Below are 26,773 nucleotides of genomic sequence, written 5' to 3' on the forward strand. Positions count from 1 at the left end.
CTTGGTACTGTTATTAACAACGGAGTATTAGGGCCATATTGAGGAAAAAAAAAAAATCTTAGATTTCAAGAATAAAGTCATAATATTAAAAGAATAAAGATATTATCAGAATAAAGTCATAAGTTTACGAGAAAAAGTTGTAATATTATGAGAATAAAGTCAAAAGTTTAAGGGAAAAAGTCATAAATTTACGAGAAAAAGTCGTAATATAAGAATAAAGTCATAGGTTCACAAAAAAAAGTTATAATTAATTATGAGAATAAAGTCTTAGGTTTACAAGAAACAAATCGTAATATGAGAATAAAGTCAGAGGTTTACGAGAAAAAAGTCAGAATATTATGAGAATAAAGTCATAAATTTACAAGAAAAAAGTCATAATATGAGAACAAAGTCATAAGCTTAAGAGAAAAAAAGTCGTAGTATTATGAGAATAATGTCATAATATTATAAAGTAGTATTTTATGAGTGTTATTATTTTAGAGCGGAAATAGAGCAGCCTGTGTGAAAATGAGGAACGTGGAGCATCTTGTGAAGTTATACTTTAGTATAGGTTTCAGAAATAACAAAATACTTATCTTTATCTTTATTTTTATCTTTTTGCAGCACCATATTATCATAAGTATCAGGACCTTGAAAAGATTGTGCAAGAAACTGCGTTTATTCCGAAAAAAAAAACACAAGAACCCGGGGGAAACTGACTCTTTTGTGGAGGAGGAAATTATTTTTTTTCTCGTAAATTTATGACTTTATTCTCGTAATATTAGTGTGTAGTATGTAGTACATATTATAATTTGACTTTATTCTTATTAAATTACAACTTTTTTCTCGTAATATTATGACTTTATTCTCAAAATCTCAGGTTTTTTTTCCCTCAATGTGGCCCTAATACTCTGTCATAGTTATTGCTGTTCCGAATGGTTCTAATAAACATTTGTTTATGTGGTACGTCATTTCGTTTTAAGTTAAATCACACATGCAAACATTACAAAATATCAAATTTATTTAGATTTCTTTTTTTTTTAGAAAAGATTGCACATGCACACCCACACAATAATTTGTAACCATCAATATAGGCTGATAATTCTTATCATAAAGCTAGCACACAATTGCAGACTTTTAAACGATATGGTCTTCAAGACACCATGGGGAAAGCTTGCACTGTTTGATTATAAAGTTAAATGTACAAAAAAGGCAGTTTGAAAATCAAGTATAAACATTTAAAAACAATTTTACAAATGGACAAAGTACAAAAAGAGCAACAGTCACTCAAAAATGAACAGAAGCAATGTCTGAAGACATGGTCCATAAATAGGAACAGGTGTACATCAGTTTACCGCAGGTCAACATGGCTGTTCGGCCGAGAATTGTACAGAAAGTATTACAGAATGTTTTGCATACATTCTTTTTTGGCAGTTTCAGTTCAACTCTTTGTGTGTAGAAAAAATAGGCTCGATTTTTCAGATACATGAGGATGAAATGGAAAACAAGAATGGTGTGAGGAAATAAAGGTGGACTGTTTCATTTCACGCACAAAGACGGGACATCTGCACAATCCTTTTGGGCAGCTTTGAAAATACATTGGCTTTCAATTCATCATACATTCACTACTCTACATTAAGGTGTAGATATATATATAGATATTGATATACAGTACTTGTATCCTGCACCAACCTAACTCGGGACACACTGAACAGGCATCGATGACAGATTGGCTTGAATAAACAGATCTAATAGATTTTGGGGTGGAGGGGCAGCGTAGAGGTAGCCTTGTGTCTCGCCGTCAACTACTGTGACCTTTAGTCTTCTAGTGAAGCCCAAAAGTGTTGCATGTTATGAATCAAATGCAGTACAATAACTGGACTTGCTGATGCTATATCACTTATATTTGTTCTGTTTACGTAACATGGTTTCCTTTGTAGAGTAGTCATTGTTTTAAATCAGATGTGCATCAGTGTGGCATCAAAAACAGTGAACTCAAATAAAAAAAAAAAGTCCCTTCATTCACTCCTCAAAAATTAGTACGCCCTTTTTCATTATCTATCTTCTAAGATAAAAAATATTTTCTTTTTTTGGGCTTGACTATAGATGATAGACTGTCAACAACAGGAGTCTTGGACGGCTATATGTAATATCTCTGGAAATCAAGACAGTCACACAATACCCTGCACGTCACAAGTCAGGATCTGCAAACAGATTTTGATGAAGTAGCAACAATAAAATGAATAGTAGGGCATGGAAGTGCACTACTGCTCTACTGGGCAAAGTACTAACCGTTGTGCGATTATAAGGCAAATACATGGAGGTTGGATCGACTATGCATTTCCATTCAGGCTGATTTTTAATGCAGAGACCCTGTAGTAGGTACAGTATGTGCTTGTTTTAGTAGGTGTCTGACATGTTTGTGAGGGGGGAACACTTGCCTCTATCACATAGACAAGGAGTTAATTCTGCTGATTTGTCACAGTATAGGCTACTGTGCAGCCGTTAAAGTACTGCATGCTCCAGGTCCTATCACATTGCATGCACTCTCATGGGGGTCAGGAGGGAATGTGCTGAAGTAAAGCATGCAAACCTCTCGTACAGTTTACTGTACGTGACTGGCTGTTTTGAACAAGTCCATCTTCGGATTCAAAAATGGACTCTCAATGTTTAATTGATCCCTCAGTGTTTGAATGACATTCTGATGTCCGTACACAGAGACAATGGTCAGACTCGTAATGGCGGCGGCGTATTAAGTGCCATCGGATTTGACCAGGTGCAAAAATGGAGAATGCCCCGGGGCCCTGTCTCTGTCTACAGCAAAACATCAGTCAGAGACTTGGAGGTAAGATACTCAATACTCGGCCGACACCACGACGTCTCGGGATCATAATATGAAATGCGTTATTGAAAATATGTAGTTGATACTGTTAACAAAATACAAATATCCTAGTATACAACAGATGTACAAGAATAAAGCATTTGCTAAGCTCACAAATGCCACCTGTCCACTGTGTTCCATTTTTTTTTGTAACACTACAAGGAGTCGAGAAGTTATTTTACAGCGCCAAGTCTTTGCAATAGTGTCTTCCCTTTGGAGAGCAGTCCCTTTTTCTTTTTGGAAGAGGAGTACATGTCCAGTGGGGCCCTGATGGGACTGCCGGGCCCCACGGTGGCCGGGCCGGAGCCAGGGATGCGTGGACGCACTGTGGGAGAGCCTGCTCTTCTGGGCGGACCCGATTTTTCCAGCGGAACCTAATGGGAGACCCGTAAGGGACAGTTGAGGGTGTTAAAAAGCCAGCCGTCTCTCACACCTCAGTCACTACTCCCCTCCTCCTCTTAAGTCCTTTCTGTCTCTTGGGGGCCACCATAGCTCTGAAGTCTATGGATATACACACTCCCTCCATCCCCCTCCCACTGTCACGTAGAAACAGTGTTTTTTGTTTTTTTATGAAGCTGCTAGGGATAAGCTACAACAACACAGAATTTTAAGCAATGACATTGACTAACTTCCACATCAATGTAAGGTGACACAACAATCCCCAACAATGGATATCAAGGGGCAGGGCAGTTCCTCTCACATCAACAGATACATTTGCATTTTGGGACAAGTGGGACATATTTATATCACATTCACTTTCCTTCCCCCTTAAATATATATATATATATAGAGATATTTACTGATACAACTGGGTTACAGAGAACTACTAGTCACTATTCCTTTTCTGTAATCATGAGCTAAAAGGCTCCTTTAAATTGCACTTTGGGAAGACAGATGGTCAAAGATTCCATTTATGTGATATCTGTATTTAACTATAGAATATGTGTGTTAAACACCAGAACATGTGACATATCAAAATCATTCTGCTTTGTTCAGTGTTTTATTATACTGAGTTTAAAGTGAGACGGTGTAACTTTTGAGAAAAGACACTTATAAATGAAAAGTTCTTCAGAAAAAAACGCGCCATCGCCCAATTCAACACACTCAGGGGTTTTTTTTTCTGCTACAGCGCTACTTGGTCTGGTATGACTAGTAGCTTATGGTGGCTAGTGTTAGCAAACATTTAGCAAACTTTCAGGTGGATATTGCTGTATAATGGACATTAATGTGTCAGTTTTCTGACTTCATGACTCTCCACCACTACGGCGCTACTGTTACGATAACTTAGCATTTTAGCGAAATGCTACAAAGTAGCGTAGCATTCGGTGCCTTCGAATGAAACTCGTGAGCTCGTGTTTAGTCGTGTACACGATACGCTTAGCGTTCAAGTGGCTAAGTCGTGAGAAGCAACGGCAATATTAACGTTACTGTCATTGTCTAGAAGCCACAGAGGCTAACAATTTAGCGGTTATAATAACATAACGACGGAGGAAAAAGAAGATTAGACTGTTGGGAATATCAACATTTTCCTCCGAAAAACAATGTACGACTAAAATTAGAATATATTAAGTAATTATGCACTGAAAAATTAACTTCATGGCTTTTCGACATTTCTGGCAACGTCAACAAACACGTCACAACTCGTGAACTCGGAGCTTTCACAAACTTTCCACTTCAGAGGTTGTGAATACCACAAGAGGGTTCATATGGACTCTTCTCGTGAACGCGGTAAACACGAGCCCATTTGAAGGCAGCTAAAATCTCATAATCGTCATTCGTAGAAGCCGCTCAGCAAAAGTCCGATAGTCTCACTTTAAACCAATAACTATCACTGTAGTTGGCAATCTAATTGATAGTTCATCTTCAAAATGAGCACTGATTTGAAAACCAAAATGCTAACTGATTTGATACAAATTGAATGAAAGATTTTTATGTTTCTCTTTGGGTTTTTTGCATAGAATTTTCTGGTTTTCTTTCTAGAATGCAGCATGCCACACTGCACTGAGAGTAGTGTAAATGTTAGTACCATTAATCAACAGTTAATTTAACTGAACGTTTTTGAAGGTACAGTAATTGTACAACAATGGCCTTTTAGCTTACCATGAGTTACAGCAGGAGACTTATTGCAGGAGACGGACATTGTCATGTACAACACTCAGAGAAACAACTGAAGATACCATACTTCTTGTCTAATGCATTGGCTGGGGTCACAATCTCCTACCAACAAACAGTACTGAGTGTTTTGGTGGAACAAAGAGGAAACTACCTAAAGGCATAGCAGCACTAAAGGAATGTCATATATAAAGTATACATGTTGCATACCAGAAGCTAAGGGTACCCATGTCATCTGCATTAGACGAGGGGAGCGTAATCGTGGTATCCTCAGTTGCTCACTTACGTGACGGAAACAGAGCCTTTAAGGTGTGAAATGAACACTCTTCTTCTGTTTTGCCAAGCGGGTGAGGAAAAGAAATAAAAAAAAAATATATGGTGATGGCATTTCAATAGTTTGCAATATGACAAAATGGCAAATTAGAACACAAGGAAAGAAATATCTGATGACACCTATTTATATTTCAACAATTTGCATTATTTGTTAAACACAAAAATAACATCACATATTTACAGTTAGTAAATAATTACTTCTGAAATTATTCTCTGATGGCAACATAGGCTAAGTGACCCTTTGCGTGCTACTTTACAAGAAAGCAATATACAAAACAAGGCGTTCAGGAGCAGATACAAAAGTTGTACTACACTAGACTTAATCTTTATATAAAATGTTCAAGAATTCATGCATCTGGACTATAGAACATGCTGCGCTACAGACTACATAGTTCATCTTTCAGTACAACAAAACTATTTTACTCTATTAGAAATTATTTGAGATCAAACACAGAATATATTCATAAAGCATCTGTTAGAATGCTAAATATGCATGTGCAAAAAAGTGTTAACTGCTGTTTTTTCAAGACATGACAACATGTAAAAAGTCACAGGAGCGTCCCACCCGCCCCCCTCCCCATTTTACTCTCATTGAGAATGCTTTATGAATACAGTAGATCCATGTATTATACAATGCACAACTTCCCCCCTTTCACAGCAGTAAACATGAAAAATAAAAGTACCTCTGTCAAGTATTAGTCTTAAAGTTTTATTTTTTTCATAGATCTTAGACATCTATTTATTTACAGTGTTAATGCTCCAAAGTCAGAAATCCCATTGTACTTCAATGAGACACGCACACACACACATACACGCACGCACACACACACACACACGCACGCACACACACACACACACGCACGCACAGACACGGTACTAAAGGAGATAGAGGGAACTGAAAGGAGTAAATGGATGACAGAGGGCTAGTACTGCGAAGGAGCATGTACCCTTTTGGTCTTTATCCGTGCAGGAGTGTCCTGGGGGTATCGAGATGGTGAGTCAGTGAGAAAAACCTCTACATCATCAGGCACTTCTTCTAGAAAGTTGGAAGGAACAAGTCCCTTGTGTCCATTGAGCTCGCCCTGAGGAGTACACAAGGACAGTGAGACCTCTGCTGGATTTGACTTTAGGTGTTACCCAACAGTTTAACAGTTTCTCCTCAGACTTTGAGGAGGTGCATAGAAGATGTCAAATTAAAGCGGTGATAGAGTTGAGAGATGGGAGGAACTGCTGACGCGAGAAGTCTTCATGTACACAAGCTTGTACGGTCGCCTTTTTATCAAAGAACCAGATATTTTCCAATGCAGTTGATGCTAGTGCTCCAACCGTGAGTCACATAACATTGTCTATGGGAAAAATTAATACTTCCAGAACCAGGGGCGCCCAAAATAACTCCTCCCGCTTCCTAACTCTACTGACCATTTGCTTCCTGGATAGTTTCACAATATATTAAAGGGGACCTATTATGCTTTTTTGCTTTCCTTCAATGGGTTATATAATTTTTGGTGCATAAGTTACAAAGCCCAAAGTCCACGCCAAAGGGAGCTACTCTCCCACAGAAACACTGCTCCTGAACTGCCTGAAACGCCTCGCTTGAAGTCCCGCCTTTTCTTCCATGACGTGATGATGTCACCAAGTAACACATTTAGAAAAAACGGCTAATTTGGAACGCCCTCAAACAAAGCTAGTTCATGCGGAGATGGAGCGGAGCCCAAAGAGTTTGGTTCGGTTGACCAATCACAACAGTGGGCCAGCTGACCAATCAGAGCAGACTGGGCTTTTTAACAGCGTTTTTTCATGTAAACATGTTCTAATAAAAACCCAAAACACAAGTATGCACCTGGAAATAAGCATAATATGTCCTATTTTAAACAATTTATTTATTTTTTTTTTAAATCATTTATATAGGTTTAAGTTATTGCCACAAGTTTAAATTAGTTCTACTTTGTTTCTGATATCCAAAGAAGTGTCACAAACTCCAGTCAGGGGCGTGAATCAGAGGTTTGTCATTGCAAAACATGCTATTACCTACGCCTTTGTCTTTTTATCAATGAACTATATTCTTTCTTGAAACCTCTTAAGATCCACACAGGTGTTTTCAGTTATTATGGCTGTTATACCTCTGCTCAGGGTGAAAGTGGGCCGGAGCTTTTTTGGTTATGTATTAAGTCACTAATCTTCATCTACCAACAAGAATAATAAAGGTGTAATTTGTCCCGCCCTAACAGACTCAGGAATCTGTCAATCAATTACTGTCTATACACGCCCACACAGCCCTGAGCAGAGCTCTAATCAGCCAGAAATAATCAACTGAAATCACCTGTGTGGGTGTTCAGAGGCTTTAAGCATTTGCTCCTCTTTTATACAGATGATTCAACAGGGAGAATTTCATGCATTACCCAAGCCCTGGAAGTGCTTAAACTAAATTTTTGTCGAAACAGAAAATGAACAACACTTTTACTGTACCTTAAATGAGTCCTCCCACTTCACAACGCTATGTTTGCACAGATGTGTTTTATGTAAAACTGTACCTACTGTAGTACATCTATAAGGATGTATTGAGCACTAAATAGTCAGGGGAAAAGAACAGAAACAGATGCTAAACAGACGTGGAAATAGAAGCGTTTAGCACTCACATAGTAAAAGCCATCTTCATCTATTTCACCAAAAACTGTGATGACGTCACCGGCACAGAAAGTCAGTTCAGCCTGCCAAAGAAGAAAGAGCCTTGAGATACGTTTGGCTTGTTGTACTTCTCTTGTTGTTTACAGCAGTAGAAGACTTTCTAAAACATCAAATGTACTGGGGTTTGATGAGTTTGAAATGCTGTGCTTCCTTCTCCAAATCAATGTGATGCATCTTGTCAATTCAGTCTCGGCGGACGGACTGTTGCAACTGTAAATGCATCAAATGTTGGAACTTTGAAGACAGGATTGCAACACACTGGGCACATCTGTCCTACGGGATTTTTTTTTCGAGAACAGACAAACCAAACATAGCGTATGTACAGTATGTAGGAGACAGGTCGACACAAAGGACCAAACCAAGGAGGGGAGATGCTGGCTCAGGCGATGCATGAGGGGCTGTATTCATGACCACCAGGGACAGAGGGCCGCGGCCCGTCATCTGAAGCCCACCTCCTCGTTTGCACTCCAACAAACGGGGGAGGAAACACACACAGAGCAGACAGTACCGTACCCTCCTCACCCTCACTCACCTCTTCATTCAGTCTGTTGCCCTCATACTGTGTCGGTGGCAGTGCCAATAGAAAGGTGAGAGTAAGTGAACGGGGGGGGATGGGGCAAAAAAAAACAGCACGGGAAAGTAATTCAATCCTCTAGCTCACACAATGCTAACTCCTCATTCAACCTCGCCTGTGTACATATTGCCCTGAATCGCACTTAAAGGAATAGTTTGACATCATCTTGCCAAGCGTTAGATAAGAAGATTGATACCACTCGTATGAAGCTAGGAGATGGTTAGCTTAGCTTGACATAAAGGCTGGAAGCAGGCAGAAACAGCGAGCTTGGTTCTGTCTGAAGGTAACACAATCTGCCAACAGCACCTCTAAAACTAAACTAATTAACACGTGCCATGTGCCAGACTATTTCTTAGCAGGGGGCAATTCTTGTTGTCAGCGTGTTGACGTCGGTGGTTGGCATGTATGCCGGAGTCAGCAGTGAATTAAGAGTGTTTACTGCAGTAGTACTGAGCTGTAGATTTAAGTTGCGCTTTCTGTTAGAAAGTAGTTTTAAGTTGGTTTTTGTACACTTTCCATTCATTGTTAATACAATTTTAGTTTTTGTTTGCACACATCCGTCGCCCGTCTCTCCTTCCTGGGTACATTTTATTGTTACTACCTCTATCCTGGACGAGCCCCCAATTGTTACGTTCCCCCGTTTACCATAGGAATAACATGTATGAATTTTGAAAATGGATGTAGTTCCTCTTTAAGCTTGCTAATTCCACTTTCATGTTATACTGGTTGAGAACACATGGGAGAAGTTTGCCTTCAGGTCTTTCTGCCAGAAGTCTCCTTAGGTTTAGGCAACAAACCTACTCGGTTGAGTTTAGGGGGAATCAATCTTCTCATCTAGCTCAGCAACAGAGTGAATAAACCTATTTTGCCAAAATGTCAAACTATTCCTTTAAATTCTGAATTGACTAACATAAACAAAACATTGAATATCCTCATCTTTGTGCCTTTGCACCTCACAATATGTTGTGCGTTGACAGCTTTTATGCATTTCTTAACATGATGGTGGTGACAGAGAATGAAGAAGACAGTGTGAACAGCTGTGAGCCACAAGAGGACAGACAGTACCTCTACATCAACGTTAGGGGAGCTCTCTCGGGGGTCGTAGTCGTACAGGGCCACCATTCTCCGCGTTGACATCGGATGTTGACGGCCACTCCGCCTGTTCCTCTCTACGGAGAGGAAAAGGAAGACAAGACAGAAAAGAAAAGAAAAAAATCAGTGGGAATAATGTGAAAACTTTACTGAACGATGTGATGACCAGTGACGATGCATAATGCAAGTCCAACAAGCTTTCCCATCTGATCATCTGGCTTAAGGTGAACTAATCCTATGTTTATAGTTAGGGAAAGCTTAGCGACAGGAAATATAGTGTAAATTAGCTAAAAGCAGTTCACAGATGAATAAGGATGGTGAGAGGTGAATAAAAGCAGTAAAGATGAAGCAGAAGAGCATCTCAGTGGACACAGACCTCTCTTGGACTTTCTGGACCTGCGATTTATTGAGCGGCCATCTTTGAAACGGTCACAGTTCACTTTACAGGAAAGCAGAAAAACAAGACGGAAGAGTATAGGAAAGGAGACGTGTGTCAGTAAAAGGCAGTTCAGTAGAGCATTCAGACACAGAGGGTAAAAGGGCAAAAAAAAACGATGTCTCACCTAACTTCTCCACAGGAGTGTTGAGTGGCAGGAAGCCCTGTTTAAGGAGCTGGTCCATCATGTCGTCATCCTCCGTTTGGATCTCAGAGACCATGTTACAGGGGATCAGACCCACGCGGTCTCGGACCTCCGCCCTGTAGAAGCCATCTGTGTCTTTATGCCCAAAGACCTAAAGGGACAACAAAGTGTCAGGGGACAGGATGGACACCATAATACCTGCAATTTGGATTGGCATTACTACTACTACAATCTACAAGTAATTCTGAAGGTACAAGCTAAGACCAGAGATGGGACCAAGTCATTGTTTTACAAGTCACAAGTAGGTCTCAAGTCTTTGCCCTCAAGTCCCAAATCAAGACTGACCTTGATGATCTGGCCCTCCTTGAATGGCAGCTCCTCATCAGCAGCGTCGGGGTTGGGCGACATGGACATGGGGTCGTAGTCGAACAGAGCCACAAACACACGGGTCATCTCCTCCGGCTCCGACTCCTCGTAGTAATCCAGGGAGCGCCGTCCCCGCCCCTGCCTGCGCCCGCCAAAGCCGTCTGAAACATAGAGGAGGCCTCTGCTGCTACTACCAGCCTTATACAGCCACGCTGGCTGTAGAGGCAATGAGAGCAGAAGATGTCTCTTTGTTAGAGCTGACAGGGGAGAGGGCGATGAGATGCATGTGTGAAAAAAGAGCCAGAGATCGAATGCGATAATTACGCTTTTTAGTTTTAATCTCTTTGAAAAATGTTGTATTCACACACTAAGAAGCAAAAGGATGCTTTTTTTTTTTTTAAAAGGCTCAATCGAAGCACATCGGGGTTCTTCGTTCACACATCTCTGCTTGCTGGCGTGAGTCTCTAAACACACTGATAGCACAGTACAACACAGCACAGACGGGAAACACAAGCAGATTTTGGGGGTGCAAAAGGGGAAAACTGAATGACTGTGCACACCAGGAGGACACAAGTAACACTGCACTATTGTTCATTGCTGTTTCACTGCCTTATCTCACAGAGGCTGATCAACATGCATGCGTTCCCGGGGATTGGACATGATCAAATGCAGGTGCACGGTCATGCTTTTTAGGCCACATCTGGAAACAATGTGCAGCGAAAGAAAAGGGCAACGTTCTCAAGGGAGATGACACATCAAATGCCCCAGCAGTTCCTGGCAGCGCAGATATCAGTGAGGGAGGAAGGGATGAACCTGATATCCGATCCCCATGCTTCTCATGGATCACCATGTTGAATGTTTCAATGGCAGATTGTAAGTCTGAATGATGGCTCAGAGATTTTGCAACCAACGCTAACCAAGCAACTGAAATATGTTTTTTTGGAAGATGTCAAATGTGTTTCAATGGTGTGAAACGTGTTTGATGAATGTGCAACCAAGTGATTCCAACAAGGCAGTCTTTCCTTCTCACTGTATTGTTAAGGGGTCATGCAAAATTAAAGCAAACGGGGCTACTGGCTCCTGGAGGCGGGAGGAGAAGGAAAAGAGGAGGTGGCGGAGAAGATAAGGAAGAGGAGGACGGGTTAAGTTGCGGTGGATATGGAGGGTGAGCGGGAAGAGTAGGAGTGAGTTGGGGTTTCTTGGGATTGAGGGTGTAGGAGTACATACAGGGAAGGGATTTTCATTCTCCAAAAAACGGGGAAAAGTGGCCAGTCTTGTCTTCCCCCGTCAGCTTTATTCAGCTAAGCTAAAGCTAAGCTAAACAAAGCCCAGCACAGAACCACCATTATCACTGCATGTGTTCAAGAACGACTCTTTGGCCTTTGTCAAGGTGAATTGTCAGCTGCGCCACATACCAGATTGATCCTCTGAGGACATAGATCGCCATATCCTGCGCCGAGCTACACTGCCATAGTAAACATCCTCCTTGACGGGTGAGAGGTTCCCCTCACTCCCCTCACTGTTACTGTCCATGGTGATCTCTACAGAAGACACCAATCACAACGTTACGGTCAGAGATCCCCCGCACACACACACTCTGCTCTACCCCATGGCCCATTCACTCATGCTGAGAACAGTAGGATGATGAGGTTGCCCTGAGGTGTGGGGGGGGAGGTGGGTATACAAGGCAACAGGTTTTCACTCTGGAGTCACTGGGTGTAAAACAGCAATGCTTGCACTGTTGCGGGGGAGGTTCAAATTGCGTGGTAAACATGTTAACCCACAGTAAACACAGGCATAGGGAGTGTAACTTTCCTGCATGTGAACATTTTGGCGAATCCAGCTCGTGAGGATGGACAGCTACGAGGCGCGCAAACGCCCCACAAAATAAAGGTCTACGTGGTTGTTTTAAAGCTCTATGGGCAGAGATGTACAGCTCGGCTCACATGGGTTAAGGGAAACACATGGTATAAATAGCACAAACATCAGTGGCCCTGCAGGTGGGGGGATGACGCGTCTCCTCGTGTGGTGACCTCACTAACCAATGGATGGGATGGGCCGCTGCTGAGGGGGGTTGCCGATGTGAACCCTCCCCGACCTCCCCGAGTGGTCCAGGCGGTCAGCGTTTCCATGCGACGGTGAGTTCCCAATGATCTTTAGAGTAAAAAACAAAAGGCGAGAGGTTAGAGCAACAAACCGCCTGCATCGTGAAGATAACACTTAAAAGAATCCCACAATCCTGTTAAACCAAATAAAAAACCATAAGAGCAAATGACTTCCATTTGTCCTTAGGGAGGCAAAATAATAGTAAAACAAATCCATAAAACAATAATGAAACCCAACAAACCATCAAAACAAGTAAATCAAATCAACCCCCAACACAACAACATGGACTGAGGGGAGGGGGGGTCAGGAAGGGTCAGATGTTTAGCTAAAGACCATTTGTTTGGTTTGTTTTGTTCTGTGCATGTCAGCTCCTTGATGAGAAAAGAAAGCAAATGGCAGCACAAAGAGACAGAAATGATGAGTAAAGAATAAAGAAGAAAGAACGACTGTGATGAGCCAGCTGTGATGAGGAGAAACAAGAGAAAGTGGAGTGTGATCGAGAATGGATATATGTGGTTAGATGAGCAAAGCCATTATAGCTTCAGCCTGGGGCTTTGTATTACAACAATCAAAACATTTAATAGATGAAAAAATGATGAAGGACATTTTTTTTTTGCTGAAACAAGTGAAAGAGACAAGCAAGAGATGATGTGTATGGGTTGAAGGCTAAATGAATCCCCGCAGGGCTGCAGAAGTCTCGATCTGGCCTTGAAGCAATGAAGATGCTGAGATGAAGAAGCGCCAAGCACAAGGTGGAGCGACACAGCTGCAGCTCTAGAGGGCGACACATGGAGAGCAACAAATGGAGGCCGGCAGGGGAAGAGAAGACGGGAGCAGTGCGTCCCCCCTCCCCCATGCACCGCACAGAGACTGTCCTCTTAATGGAACCTTTCCCCTCAAAGACATGAGAAGTCAAAACTTCTTCAAAGTTAAATGGCCTTTAGGTAATTGAAAGCTTTACTTTAAAATCCACCTGACATTCTGAGTACAAGCACTCAAAATAAAACATCAAATCAGACCGAACGTGAACATGTGAGCACTTGTCAGAAAATGAAAATGCCAAATGAAAGAAAGAAAAGAGGGAGGGGAGGGATAACCGTAAAGAAAAACAGACAACATTAAGAAAACAGAATGGCTGCAGCTTGCTGATGGAAAGTACAGCAGAAAGTCTGAATCACACACCAGCGGCTGGTCCCGGTTGAGCCTGGACAAAGACTGGGCCCTAGCCTCCCTGTGGGGGCTGTAATAGACCCTGTCCAGCTCGTTCAGCCGGCCCTCGCTCAGGGCCCCCTCCCTGGAGTAGTTTCGCTGCCCGGCCTCCCGACCAGGCCCAAAGTGCTCCCTGTTCCTAAAGTCCCCCGTGTGTACCGACTTGGCTGAAGTCACTGGGAGGTCAGAGTACTCCTCCTCCATGCTGCACTGGCGAGTCAGAGTTCTCTTACGGCCCATAGCCAGCGCCCGCCTCTCTACCGGGCCTTCACAGTGAATGATGTGAACGGGCCCCCGCATGGGGCTCCCGTGAGCGTAGTACCCTCGATATCCCCGGCCCAGAGAGCCTTCTTCCTCACTGCCGCAGTCCAAACCGCTGTCAGGACTCTTGGTGTTCTGTCGGTTGGGTCGCACCAGGCTGCGCTCGTCCGCGGTGTAGCAGTAACGGCTGTCGGTGAAGCGAGGGGAGGAGCGTTGGCGCTGCAGGTGGCGGGAGTTCTTGCCGGGGGCGTGGTGGTTGTCCTGGGGGTACATCCTCCGCTGAGTGTGCGGCGTTCCAGGCCGCCCGCCGTCTTCGAAGCACAGGCGCTGGCCCATGCCGTCCACGCAGTCCGACTCTTCCTCGGCCACCTCGGGGATGCTGTGGAGACGCTTGCTGCGGAGCGACTTCTGCTTCACCACCTCCCTCTGGAGGTCCCAGCAGTCCCTCTCCTCGGCTAAGTCCTGACGCTTGTAATACGCCTTCAGTCGCGACCGGGAGGCAAAAGTTCCACAATTTCACAGTTCAGTTAGTCAGTTCAATTCAAAAAGGTTCAGTTTAGATTTTTTTTGTGCGGAGGGTTGAAAAGTGTTTTTTTTTCGGAGGTTTTAGAACAGGCAGGAAACAACACAGTATGTGAATAGAACAAATGGGGGGGAAAGACAAAATAAAGACAGAATTAGTTATTTGTGGCAATGTAGTAAGACATGCAGTCTCATTCCGTGAGGAGGAAATGACATGCTCTGAACAGGAATCTGTGAAGGCTCAAAATGTGGAGCAACAACTGATAAACGGAGCGTGTGCACGGAGGTTAAATGTGGGAAAGGGAATGTCGCTTGTGAGAAATTAGAAATATCCAAACAAAAAGTAATGGTACATGTCCACAGGGACGTTGTTTATCGCGAGGGATTGCCTTGCTTCTCAGCACTGGACGCTTGATGGGCTGCCAAAAGACACAAGACACTAGGGACCTGATTGGACGACACGCTACCATAATGCATTGCATGGCTTCTTACATAGACGTGTGCAAAGGATGGGGGCTATGGACATGTACCATAAGGGACAGGCTTAGTTAGTGCCACGGGTGAGGGATAAATGTAAACATCAACATGAATGAAATGAAGTAATAAAAAAAAAAATACAAAATAAAAACATGAAGCTGAGAGTGGCAGAATCAGCTGCTCAGGACATACTGGATTAGGACACTTCTTTAGCAACAAACGTAGTGAAACATACACAACTTCCTTCAATGTGCTCACAGAAAACAACAACAGAAGCAAATTTGACAATTCATCTTATTACCTTATTTCCTTAATATCTAATTAAAATGATTATATCACTACTATACATATTTTAAAATAATACTGTTTTTACAGAAATATAAAGGGGGGATGGATAATGTGCAACAGTGATTTACAAATAGATGGCGATGACAAAAAAGAGGTGCAGCATTGGTGTATTTAAATATACCTGAATATACCAATGATTACCCCTCATGAACACCACATTGCTGTACACATTGACACAGGGATTACCTGACTAAATTGGTATTGACTTCTGGTAGCAAGTCTACTTTAAAGCCTCTGAACAGCCACACTGGTGTTTTCAGTTAATCTGGCTGATTAGACCTCTGACTGTGTGGGCGTGTACAGACTGTAATTGAGGGACATCTTCCTGAGTCTCCTGTTAGCTTTGTTGCACTTGTTAGGGCGGGACTAATTACACCTCTATCACTCTTATTGGTTGATGAAGATTCGTGACCTCATAGATTACCATCAACCTGAGCAGAGGTCTAATCAGCCGGAGTAACTGAAAACACTTGTTTGGGTTTACAGAGGGTTTAATACAGAGGACCAATCAACCACTACGGCACCCCTCACTCTCATAATAGGCTCGTTGGAGATGAGCCGGGACTGCGCAGCATCGATCACCGGCGATCGCCGCGCAATGCATACGGGTTAGATTTGTGTCCGACTTGATGCCGACTTGCTCTGACGTCATGCACACGTGGGCAACGATGACCTCATGAGATCGAGGCGGCCGCAGTTTTTAGAGTCAGGCGCCGCAGTTGCTCTCCACCGACTGCAAGAGACAGGACATGATGGGAAACGCCTGGCTGTCGCCTGATCAAAGAGCTTATTGGCTCTTAGTTTTGACAGCAAACACCACGTGTTGTAGAAAGTCCGAACTTTCTGTGTAATTGTAATATTTAATGATAGATTGTAGGCTATTAGTCTCATGTTGTGTAATAAAGAAGTCATCTGTAAACAAATCTTGTGTGGTTGATAATAATCATAATAATAATTATGATAATGAAGGTTATTCATATAGCACTTATCAAATCGAGTGCTCATTAAAAAGTGCTTTACAAGGCAGACATAAAAATTAAACTTCCTGTAAATTCATTGAATGCTGCTAGAAACGGCTGGAAACTGTCCGACTTGACCGCAGCTTTTTGTCACCACCCGCCTGCTGCTGCCGCCTGACGTCGTCTATTTTACAGGCGAGGCACAGTTCATCTCAATCGAGCCTAATAATATGATGCTTTTGTATCATGGTGGCATATTTACACCTTTACATCCACACATCCCCGCTGACAGACCAAATGAAGACAGGATCACGTTAAACATTTACATCAACAATAGAGAAATTAAACATTAGGACATGACAGACATAAACAAGCGTGAATATTTCCATTTAAGTACTCACTTAAATGAGATTCCCATGTGCACTTGATATGCCATGACCCTTTGATACCGTACAGTATGTTAAAAATGTGCACTTCAATATCACAGTCTAACATTTGACTTGTAACACTCCTTTTGGTTGCAGAATAAAGAGCATCAAAATGCAATGCAAACCATCAGTTTACAGCCTTCCCCTCTGGCATGCGGTACAGTTACAGTTATGTATACAGAGCCATTCCCATGAGCTCAGCCGTGATTGACTAAAGCAGTGCTGGAGGAGTGGGGGGGTGTGTAGGAGCAGGCTGGGGTGGGGGAGGCTGATTCAGCTAACACAAGGCAGGGGAGCTCAGCCGAGCAAAGCCACGTCGGGCCTGGGTGTAGAGCCTGTGAGAGAGACCCTCCCTCCCTAAACCCCGTCCTCTCCACCACCCCATCTCCTCCCCCTGGCCGCTACAGACTGAAGGTGTGCAGTACCTACCTTAAGAGTGTTGTGAGAGTTGATGCTGCGCCTACGGCCCTCCTCCAGCTGCATCTCAGAGTAAAGATCTTCCTCGTCCTCCTCCATTATGTCGGACAGGTCCGAACCGCGGCTGCTCTCTGTGTGGTACTCCTCACTGTGGCTGTAGTGGTGATGATGTTGCTAAGGGAAAACCAGAGAGAGAGTTTAAAGGGAGCGTATTAGGTAGTCACTTTTAGATTCTTATGTTTCTATCTTGTGAGGAAATGCTTACGCACTACAGAGACTCAGAATACCACAATGTTGTCACCTAAAGACTCTGACACCTCCATAAAAGTGCAGAAGCAGCTATAAACTCCAATCGGCTGGCCAACATACAGAACTATCTTTAGCTTCCGATATTGATGTATGTAAACAAGTTTGGCTGATTTCCACTCAAAACCGGAATGCGGTGTTCACAAAGATGTGTGTGTTGGTGAAAACTCTTGTATAGCTACACATTAGGCCTCATGCAAGAACTTTCTCTTACTTTTTTCGTGGCGTGAACTCGTACGAGTGTGCCACGTCAGATTCAGCAAACGCTCCTAACTTCAGATAACTGTGTAAATGAGCTGTGTAAACATGATGAATGCCACCTGTGTGTAAATGAGCGCGCGTTCGTGAGAATTGTGAATTAGCATAATTAAGGCCTCAATGATACCATATAAGGCTACGCGTCCTGCCCCATTCGTCTGTCTCTGTGAATATATCAGCACGCTGTCCAAAGACACGCTCTCCTCCAAGGGCCTGACGCGCATCCTAAAGAAGTTAAGTCAGCCATGACGCATGGTTACACTCCCCGGTGGCCTCATTATTTACAGAGACAAATTAACCTTCAATTAGTGCATATTTTAAGTCGTTTTGCAGTTTGAGATGTTCATATTCATATATTGTAGTGTTATACAATAGCAAATGTAATGTGTTATACATTTAGAATTGTATTATAATTTGAATTGCCGAGTCAAACAGGATAATGTCAACATAATTATTTAGTTTAATTTATATAGGATTTTCAAATTCAAAATTGCTACTAATGAAACATACAATCCATTAGTGAAAAAGGTTTGGATAACAGCAGACTAATTGCACATGACTCCTACGACAGGTCTGGACCACTCATAAATTGTGTTCGTGCCTAAGAAGAAATTCAAGATACGAGAAAATTGGTGAATGCAAGTGCAAGTTCTCCTGAATCACTCGTACAAGCCACTTCAGAACAAATCTGTTCATATGAGTTATTCTCGCATCAGGCCCATCGTGCACTAAAATGATGCAAAAGTTTTGCCAAAGTAAAATTTCAGGTAACTGGTTTCGTTAACAATTTTCTTCCTTCCCTTAAAAGTATTTGTAAAAATGATACAAGATTCTAGAAAATACAATAATAATATTGATGCAATACAAATGCAGAATTACTCATTAAGAGGGGCTTCAATTTGATATGATGGGATTTGCCTACATGTGTCGTTACTGATTCCACATTTTTCCCAGAAACAAGTGATACACATCTTCTGATTGTCTGCTTGCTGTGTTTTCTGTAACGTACCTGTCTGCCCAACTCTGAGCCTCTGAGGAACTCATCCACCGAGGCTCCTCTCCTCCTCGCATGAGGAGAGTCGTAGCCGTCCTCCTCCTCGTCAGAGTTGACTGGATGCAAGGAGTTACCTCGCTCACTAAAGATGTTCCTTTTCTCAACCTGGTAAAAGAAATGTTATTAAGATCAAAATAATTTAGTGTAACATTCCTACAATCATAATTTTTTTTCTCAAACAAGTGGGTGAGCTATTTCAACTTTCCACTAATGTAGTTTCATTATAATTTTCATACAGTTCTATCTTGAAACCAATACTTGTTGTGATGATGGCTTTTAAAGCAGGCTGATTTTCAGAAACAAGCGAAGTCATCTTATCATCCTGACAAATATTTCCATTTGTCTCATGAAAAATCTGATTTAAAGGGGAACTACGCCTATTTTCAAAATTCACATGAATTTTGAAAATGAGCGTAGTTCCCCTTTAAAGGCTCAATGTTAGATTCTATCACATGAAGATGAATACTGTTATAATATATCGTTTTTATATTTGATATAATAAATTCGCCACGCACCCGGTTGCCCTCGGCAAACACTCTCTGGGCAGCTTCCCTGGCCATGGCCTTGGCGATGGTGTTGGTGATGGGGACTCCCTGAGGCTGTGGCAGGATCCTCTGAGGAGAGGGCGATCGCCGTGGCTGGAAGTGCGGCGGCTCCAGGTTGGGTCCACGCATGGGGGGCAGCGGAGACGGGGATCGCTCCCAGGGCTGGGCTTTCCGCATGCCCACCTCATGCTCTTTGGTTTCTGGCTCTCTGGCACTTACTAACGGTTTGGACGTGGGCATGGGGTGGCGCTGGAAATGAGGAGGAGGAGGAGGGGGCTGGCAGACGGGCTGCGAGTGCGGTTGTGCGTGGGGCAGCGTGTGGGGCTGGGATCGAGGCAGAGGCTGCACCTGGGGCTGGGGGTGATTCGGGGGGTACGTTGACGGGTAAGGAGGGTGGGTTTGCGAGTGCACCGGATGGGGCGGCGGGTGGGTCATAGGTGCAGTGGTTCGGTGGGAGAGGCGCGGGGAGCCCAGGAGATTGTTCGGGATAATGGCCACGGGCGAGTCTTGGGACTCTCCTTGTGTGGATAACGTCCTTACAATGATTTCCCTGGCCTCCAGACACTGGATCCTGTTTAACTCCACGGTCACATAGTCTGCTGTGGGGTATAAGACCTCTGCTATCTGTATTCACAAAGGAAGCAGAAAGTCCTTACCAAAGGGCAATTCAGAATGTCAGCATGCAAAATACTTACTCTGAAACCCTCCCATCATACAAACTTCATGCATTTCTAGCTCTCATACCTGTTAGCTGAAGAGAAATACCTCATTATTAAAGAGGACCTATTACGCTTTTATGCTTTTTCCCTTTCCTTTAGTGTGTTATATCGTTTTTGTGCATGTAAAAGGTCTGCAAAGTTACAAAGCTCAAAGTCCACGTCAAAGGGAGTAACTCTCCTCCACAGAAACGCTGCTCCTGAACTGCCGGAAACGCCTTGCTGAAGTCCCGCCTTTTCTTCCGTAACGTGGTGATGTCACCAAGTAACACATTTGCATAATACCTGCCTAGCAGCTAGTTTGGCGTGCCCTTAAACAAAGCTAGTTAGAGCGGAGTCTGAAGAGTTTGGTGTGGTTGACCAATCACAACAATGGGCCAGCTGACCAATCAGAGCAGACTAGGCTTGATGGGAGGAGGGAGAGGAGCTTAAACAGAGCGTTTCAGACAAAGGATGAAAAAAGGTGCTCAGAACAGTCGGTATGGGAAAACTAAAGCGTTTTTTTGAACATTAAAGCATGTAAACAAATTCTAGTAGTAACCCAAAATAAAAGTATGGACCTGAAAATAAGCATAATAGGTCCTCTTTAAAATTAAAAATCCCTAAAAAGCACACAGATTTGTAGATGAGCTACAGAACTGACCACGTTTAAACCATAGCACTCACTTCAGGCCTGTTGGAAAATGGTCACTTTTTCTCTCTATGCAGCATGCTGATTTTGGCTTAAAATGAAACTGGACACCATCATGGTTGATAGACACATTTGCACACAAACACACAACAAAAACAATAGCTCTCTGTGGGAAAGGGGTGTCATACTGATGCCTGTTACAGCTCTCTTTTTTGCTCTTCAGTGATGCTTATCCATGAGGGCTGGATAGCAGCATTATATCGTTTCTCCAGGAGATGGCAATAGAGCACTACTCATAGAAGTCACCGTTGAGGAAGGCAAAACCTTATTCTAAGAACATATTATAAGCCTCCAAAAAGGGACTTAATGTGACATTTGGTACCTTTTGTCCCTTTGTGCACACGGCGTAGCCAATCACGCTGGCCCCGTTGGAGGTGCCTGAAGACGTCAGAAGCGGCGGCTTCCACCTGACCTGCAGGACCCCCGGCGTCTGACCACATTGAACCTGCACCTCCTGGGGAGGGAGAGGGGGCCCTGAGGAGCACAACACACACACTGGATAAGGAGAGAAAGAAAGACAGCTCAACAGCGGCTGAACCATTTCTGCCTATCTGATCAAAAAATAACGTGCTGACGTCGGTACTATGGACTTTCCACAGTACTATTCAATAATCATTTCACAGTGGTATGAAATAAGGCAGTTCTCATTCTAGGGGAACTGTATTAGATGTAATGCGTACAGCCTAACCTCGTGGTATTATCAAGAACTGTATTAGAAACATAATGTATACTAAATGATTTTAAACGCATTTTCAATTTCACTGAAATGAACAGCTGGTTTGTGCTGTGATGCACTGAGTCAGTGACAGCTGAATGTAGTATTTATGATCTTCCAAAATCTTCTATCCCGATATAGGTAATTTGAAATCTGAATAACAATATATATCACGGTATAGCATATTTTCTGGTAATTCAATAAATAAATAGTCTATATGAAATAACCACATGGTTGTGTAAACTCCTGTGTGAATTAAATACTTGACAAATGAAAAGTACTTTGTATTTTCTCATTTAATAAAGAACTTCAGTGCAAACATTTCAGATTTTCTGAGAAATTTGATTTAGTATGTGCATGTTATTATCAATTTAGGTCACTGGTACTAAATTATTAAAGACTGGAGTATTGATAAGCTCAATCAGCTTCAATCTGCTCTGTCCGCAGTCTCTCATCCACCGCCACTATGTTTACACAAGCACAGCGCGCTAGCTCGGCTAACACCATTAATTAGCAGTCTGTACATAGTCTAACTGTTGAGCTTAGTTTGCCACGTGTCTTAAAATTCTTGTAAACTAACGTATCAGCTGGCTGAGACAAAGCAGCCCCTCCTGTCTCTACCAGCAGTACCTGCAGGCAGTGAATCACATCAGCAGAGGGAGGAGGACAGAGGACAGGAGGAATGACTGATACTGAGTTCACTCAGGAATAATATTTACATTATTAACATTTTAGATTAGTTTCCACTAAGATATTATTGAGTTTATATAGTAATTTGCTGTTGTAAACATTACTGTTGCTGCTCTTGAAATATTTAGTTATATTTAAAATATAAATTAATTCAATCCTGTTCTGAATTTATTCTTTTTTAAATAATATATTAAAAAACAATTATTTAGTAATGAAAAAGAACCAATAAGAGTATCAATAAAAACCCTAATGATACCCATCCCGAATCATGATATCTTGATATGATTCCATTGAAAGATGATAAATTATCATATTGAACAGCCCTAATTTATTATATTCAAATATTGTAATTTGTAGAATGATTGATGCTCGTCTCTGTATGGGTTCACGGTGTGTTTATTTCCAGATTCATTCACATGCCTATCGGGTGCAGGCGTTACGTCGGTTGCAAAAGCCAAGTTTGCCAACATGCGACCATCAGTGTATGTACAGCAGTATCCTGTTGCCAGATTCTCGCTGACAATATTCTATGGAGCATTAAAAAAAATAACACAGTTTGCTATTTCCACAATCTGTCAGCACTGCCTGCATACTAAACAACATACCCATCTGTGCAGTGCTGCTGCTCCCCTGCAGTCACACAGTGAGAGAGAGCGAGCAGATGCAGTCAGCACTCAGCAGCAACGTGCGGCCGCTTGTGTGTGTCCGAGAATCTCCATCAACACAACATTTCTACACTGAGCGTCAACACACACACACAGAGTCTTGGAATGGCAGCAGTGGTTGTTTGGAGATTTAATTTCCTCTTAAACACGCCTGTCATAAACAAGGAGCTCCTCTGAGAACTGAAAGGAGTGCATGAATGAATATTTCAGTGGAGCCACTTTCATTAATATCGGACACAAACAGCAGACACTGATTTCCAGGACTAATATTAATAAAAAATGCTGCATCTCTAAGAAGTAATGAAGTCGTGCTGAGTGCGAAAGCCTAATATAGAGCCTCCAGACAATGTCCTCCCTATTGACAGCCGTCCGCCACCGATACCGACACTATTTCAGACGCCTCTAATTAACATGTTCAATAGATGGATCATTTAATGAACTCGCAGCATGTTAGCTTGTCAGCTGCCAAAAGAAAATGTCAATTCAAACTTCAGCCTCACTCTCTCTCAGCACCTCCCTTTATTCACTCCCTTTCTGCCTTTCTTCTATTCATTACTTGACTTCATAATCTCTCTGTTATGTCCCATTTGTCTCTCGTGTTCTCAACGGCTTCCATCTTAACAATGGGAGTTTTGGTCTCCTTAAGTTCCCATGTTGAATAAAGGTTAAATAGCACTTACTCATATAAAAAGCACCAATATGACATGTCCTGAACTATATTTTATCTACACTGTGACACGAATGTAGCTGGCTGTGGAGACAATCCCGTTTTATAACATTCTCACTTTAAAAGATTCCCTGTAGCTAGACAGTCAGGCTGTGAGACCCAAGTTAACGCTGGCAACAGCAGAGCATCGCCGGGCCTCATGGGAGAAGAAATCCCAGAGATCTGCGCTCACTATTTACACTAATTTGGCTTCCCGAGACACTGTTTCCAGTGTTAAAGCTCCATTCAGCAAATGCTTCTTCCATTTTTTTCTCATTGCACTTTTCTTTTTTTTTCTTTTTTCTACCATGCATGTGTCTTATCGCAGAAGTGCACACACACAAATCCTGGAGGGCAATCTAAAAGCGGCTGGGGAAAAATGAAAATGTTTGAGATGTTTGTCAGGTTTGTAAATGTAATGAGCTCGAAGCGTGTGGCTGAGTAAATAAATAGACTGCTGTTGTTGGATGTAAATTATCAGACTGCTTTCATTTTGAAATATCAGATGACTTTGAAAGTGAATATTAGACTACAAGAACAGCAATCAGATGGACGAGGGGAGCAATGTTATACGCCTTTATCATAAATACACATTTTATACAAATTCTTACAAACTGACTGCATTTGAAGACACTAACAAAACTAAGCCTTTGGTTCAGTTTGAGTGCTCTCATCAACCTTGTTTCCAGCCACAACCGGCACTTTGTTTACAGTGCAAAGGCTCTGATAAACCCTCTGTACATTACCTTCCCAGCACTAAACAGCAGACACACAAAGTTAGCGAGTAGCTTGTAAACATAGTGGAGTATTTTGCTGCTAAAGAGACAAATATTTTTTCTCAGGTATTAAAGAGACATAAAAGAAGCTAAGGAATGTTTGACTCATATTTGACAGGTGACCAAAGCCACGTTTTAGACTCTGTGAGGCTGTACTTAGGTAGGGCACTGCTTTTTTGCTAAATGCCAACATCAACCTGCTGATGTTAAAGGTGCTAAATATGCAATTGGGAGCATTTCTATTGCCTCTAAACGACTCTCAACATGGCAACAGTGACCCGGCAGGCTCGCAGCCAATGGTGCTAACATTGCTAACAGTGCAAGCAACGGCAAAAGCCAGTGGGGCACGCTCACATGCAAGAACATGCACTAAAAGCATGCACGGCCGGTGTTGAATTTGATTCCCCCTGTCGTGTTTCCCTCCTGTTAAAATGATAGCGACCCCCTCGGTGGTTCGGTTTAGGGATAAGGGTTGCTTCAGGTTTAGGTAGGGGGAAACATATCGTCGGGGAAACAGTATTCAACACAACACCGGCCCGGCAATGTCATCAAAGCACTGAGAAGCAGGTATATTGTTAATCATGTTCGCCATCTTCGTTTTGTGGGATTAGCATGCTAACATTTGCTAATTAGCTCTAAATAAAAAGCATAGCTGAGGCTGATGGGAAAGTCATTAGTTTTGAAGGAGTTTGTCATAAACTAAAGTGTTGGAAAATAAAAAAATTGGGGATCACCATACTAGAAGGTATTAGAATTAACCTATGAATGTGTGCACCAAATTTCATGGCAATCCATCCAATAATTTTCAGATAATTCAAAATACACCACAAATGACAACCTCACTGTATCGCTAGAGACAAAGCCAGGGGATCCCCAGAGTCACTAGGACAGATTCTCTCTCATTGATATCTGTACGAATGGCAATATTTCAGTCTGGACCAAAGCAGCAACAGACCAACATTTCCATCCCATGCTAGTGTGGCTAAAAATATCCCAGTAGGTCTAGCCGTGACTATACAACCACATAGAGAAAAGTCCCTGCTTTACTGTGGTTTACTGAGCAGATAAACGTGCTAATGTGAGTAATGCTTTAGAGGCTGACCTGCAGGCTGAGTGCAGAACTCCACAGAGATTTCCTTCTTCTCCCTCTGATCCATCGGAAGCTGCCAAGGCACCTGATGCGGCTGCGCCACAACCTTCACCTTGTAAACTGTCATGGGTTTCAGGTTAAAGAACTTGTACTTATAGCCCCCCGCCTTGACCATGTCGTACTCTGCGCCATTGAGTATGATGGTGTGACTGTAGTTGCTGCTGCTGGGCATCCACGAGAGCTCAGCAGAGACCTGCGTGATGCTGTCCACCCGCAGGTAGTAAGGTGCCACCACCACGTCCTTCCCCACGAGCAGAGTGCACCGGAGCTCGTCCGACGGGCCCCGGTCGGTGATGCTCTGCACGGAGATCCGGTAGGTGTTGGTGGCCAGATTGAGCTTTTCAAGAAGAGACTTTGTCCTGCCCCCGTAGGGGACACTCATGCGCAACTCCTTATCCACCAAGACATTGTAGCCACTGATGGAGCCCCAGCCCGGCGGTACCACGGGAGGATCCCAGCCGATGATCACGCTCTTGGCCAGTTGTTTAATCAGGTTGATGCGGCGGGGATAAGGCACAATGTCTTCACCGACCTCGTCAGTGCTGACGTCCAAGGTTCCCGTCCCGTTGCTGGAGGAGCCCAGGAGGTCCATGCCCAAGCTGCTGGTGCTTAGTTTACTGTCAGACAGCAGGCTGCTTATGCCCGTTACCGTTCCTGTGCCGACTTTCAGTCTCTGAGACCCCAGGCTACTGTGGTTGAGGTAGCCAGGTTCTTTAGCCACTGTGTCCCTGTGTTGGACAGAGGTTGTCTCCCCATCTTGGATAAAATCCACAAAATTGGATGGGACGAGTCCCCGCTGTCCGTCCAGCAGCTCTCCTGAGAAACAAAAGCGCATAGTTGGTATTGTGGTGATATTAAGGATAGAAGATTAAACAACACTAATGCAGGTCAGACCTTCGTAAAAGCCGTCCTCATCCATCGTCCCGTAAACGTAGAGGTACTTCCCTGCCACCAGGGGGAGTTCTGCCTCAGGATGCTCATTAGGCCCGTCATAAGGATTGTAACTACAGCGAAAAACATAAATGCACAATTCATGATTTTTTTTATGTCAACCATTCCAGTTCTCTAATATGTATGTCAAGGGAAATGATTTGCTGTGTGCTGCTTTGAAAATATGAAGTTTGTTTCTGTTTTTCATCTATTTATTCTGTGTTTTTTTCTTTTATAAATA

At 42.9% G+C, this 26,773-nt stretch overlaps 1 protein-coding gene across 6 annotated transcripts in view; it reads right to left on the reverse strand.

Moving 5' to 3' along the window:
• Positions 1-978: 978 nt before the first annotated feature.
• The window catches only part of rimbp2 (RIMS binding protein 2), a 104,864-nt gene continuing 79,069 nt past the window's right edge, over positions 979-26,773 (reverse strand). For 4 of the 6 annotated variants that reach the window (XM_037777961.1, XM_037777958.1, XM_037777960.1 and 1 more), the window contains 17 exons: positions 26,497-26,606; positions 25,555-26,418; positions 21,223-21,395; positions 19,464-20,117; positions 18,904-19,053; positions 17,343-17,504; positions 13,892-14,659; positions 12,646-12,757; positions 12,019-12,144; positions 10,583-10,764; positions 10,220-10,388; positions 10,033-10,095; positions 9,630-9,733; positions 8,523-8,549; positions 7,942-8,013; positions 6,253-6,387; positions 979-3,234 (listed from right to left, as the gene is read on the reverse strand). In XM_037777961.1, coding sequence (XP_037633889.1) covers positions 3,034-3,234; positions 6,253-6,387; positions 7,942-8,013; positions 8,523-8,549; positions 9,630-9,733; positions 10,033-10,095; positions 10,220-10,388; positions 10,583-10,764; positions 12,019-12,144; positions 12,646-12,757; positions 13,892-14,659; positions 17,343-17,504; positions 18,904-19,053; positions 19,464-20,117; positions 21,223-21,395; positions 25,555-26,418; positions 26,497-26,606 — 4,072 coding nt within the window. In that variant the 3' untranslated portion in view covers positions 979-3,033. The remainder of the gene's footprint in view (positions 3,235-6,252; positions 6,388-7,941; positions 8,014-8,522; positions 8,550-9,629; positions 9,734-10,032; positions 10,096-10,219; positions 10,389-10,582; positions 10,765-12,018; positions 12,145-12,645; positions 12,758-13,891; positions 14,660-17,342; positions 17,505-18,903; positions 19,054-19,463; positions 20,118-21,222; positions 21,396-25,554; positions 26,419-26,496; positions 26,607-26,773) is intronic. The other 2 variants (XM_037777957.1, XM_037777962.1) reach the window with 2 other exon arrangements.

This window comes from Sebastes umbrosus, chromosome 8, assembly GCF_015220745.1.
Source record: "Sebastes umbrosus isolate fSebUmb1 chromosome 8, fSebUmb1.pri, whole genome shotgun sequence".
In the NCBI taxonomy this organism is placed as follows: Eukaryota; Metazoa; Chordata; class Actinopteri; order Perciformes; family Sebastidae; genus Sebastes; species Sebastes umbrosus.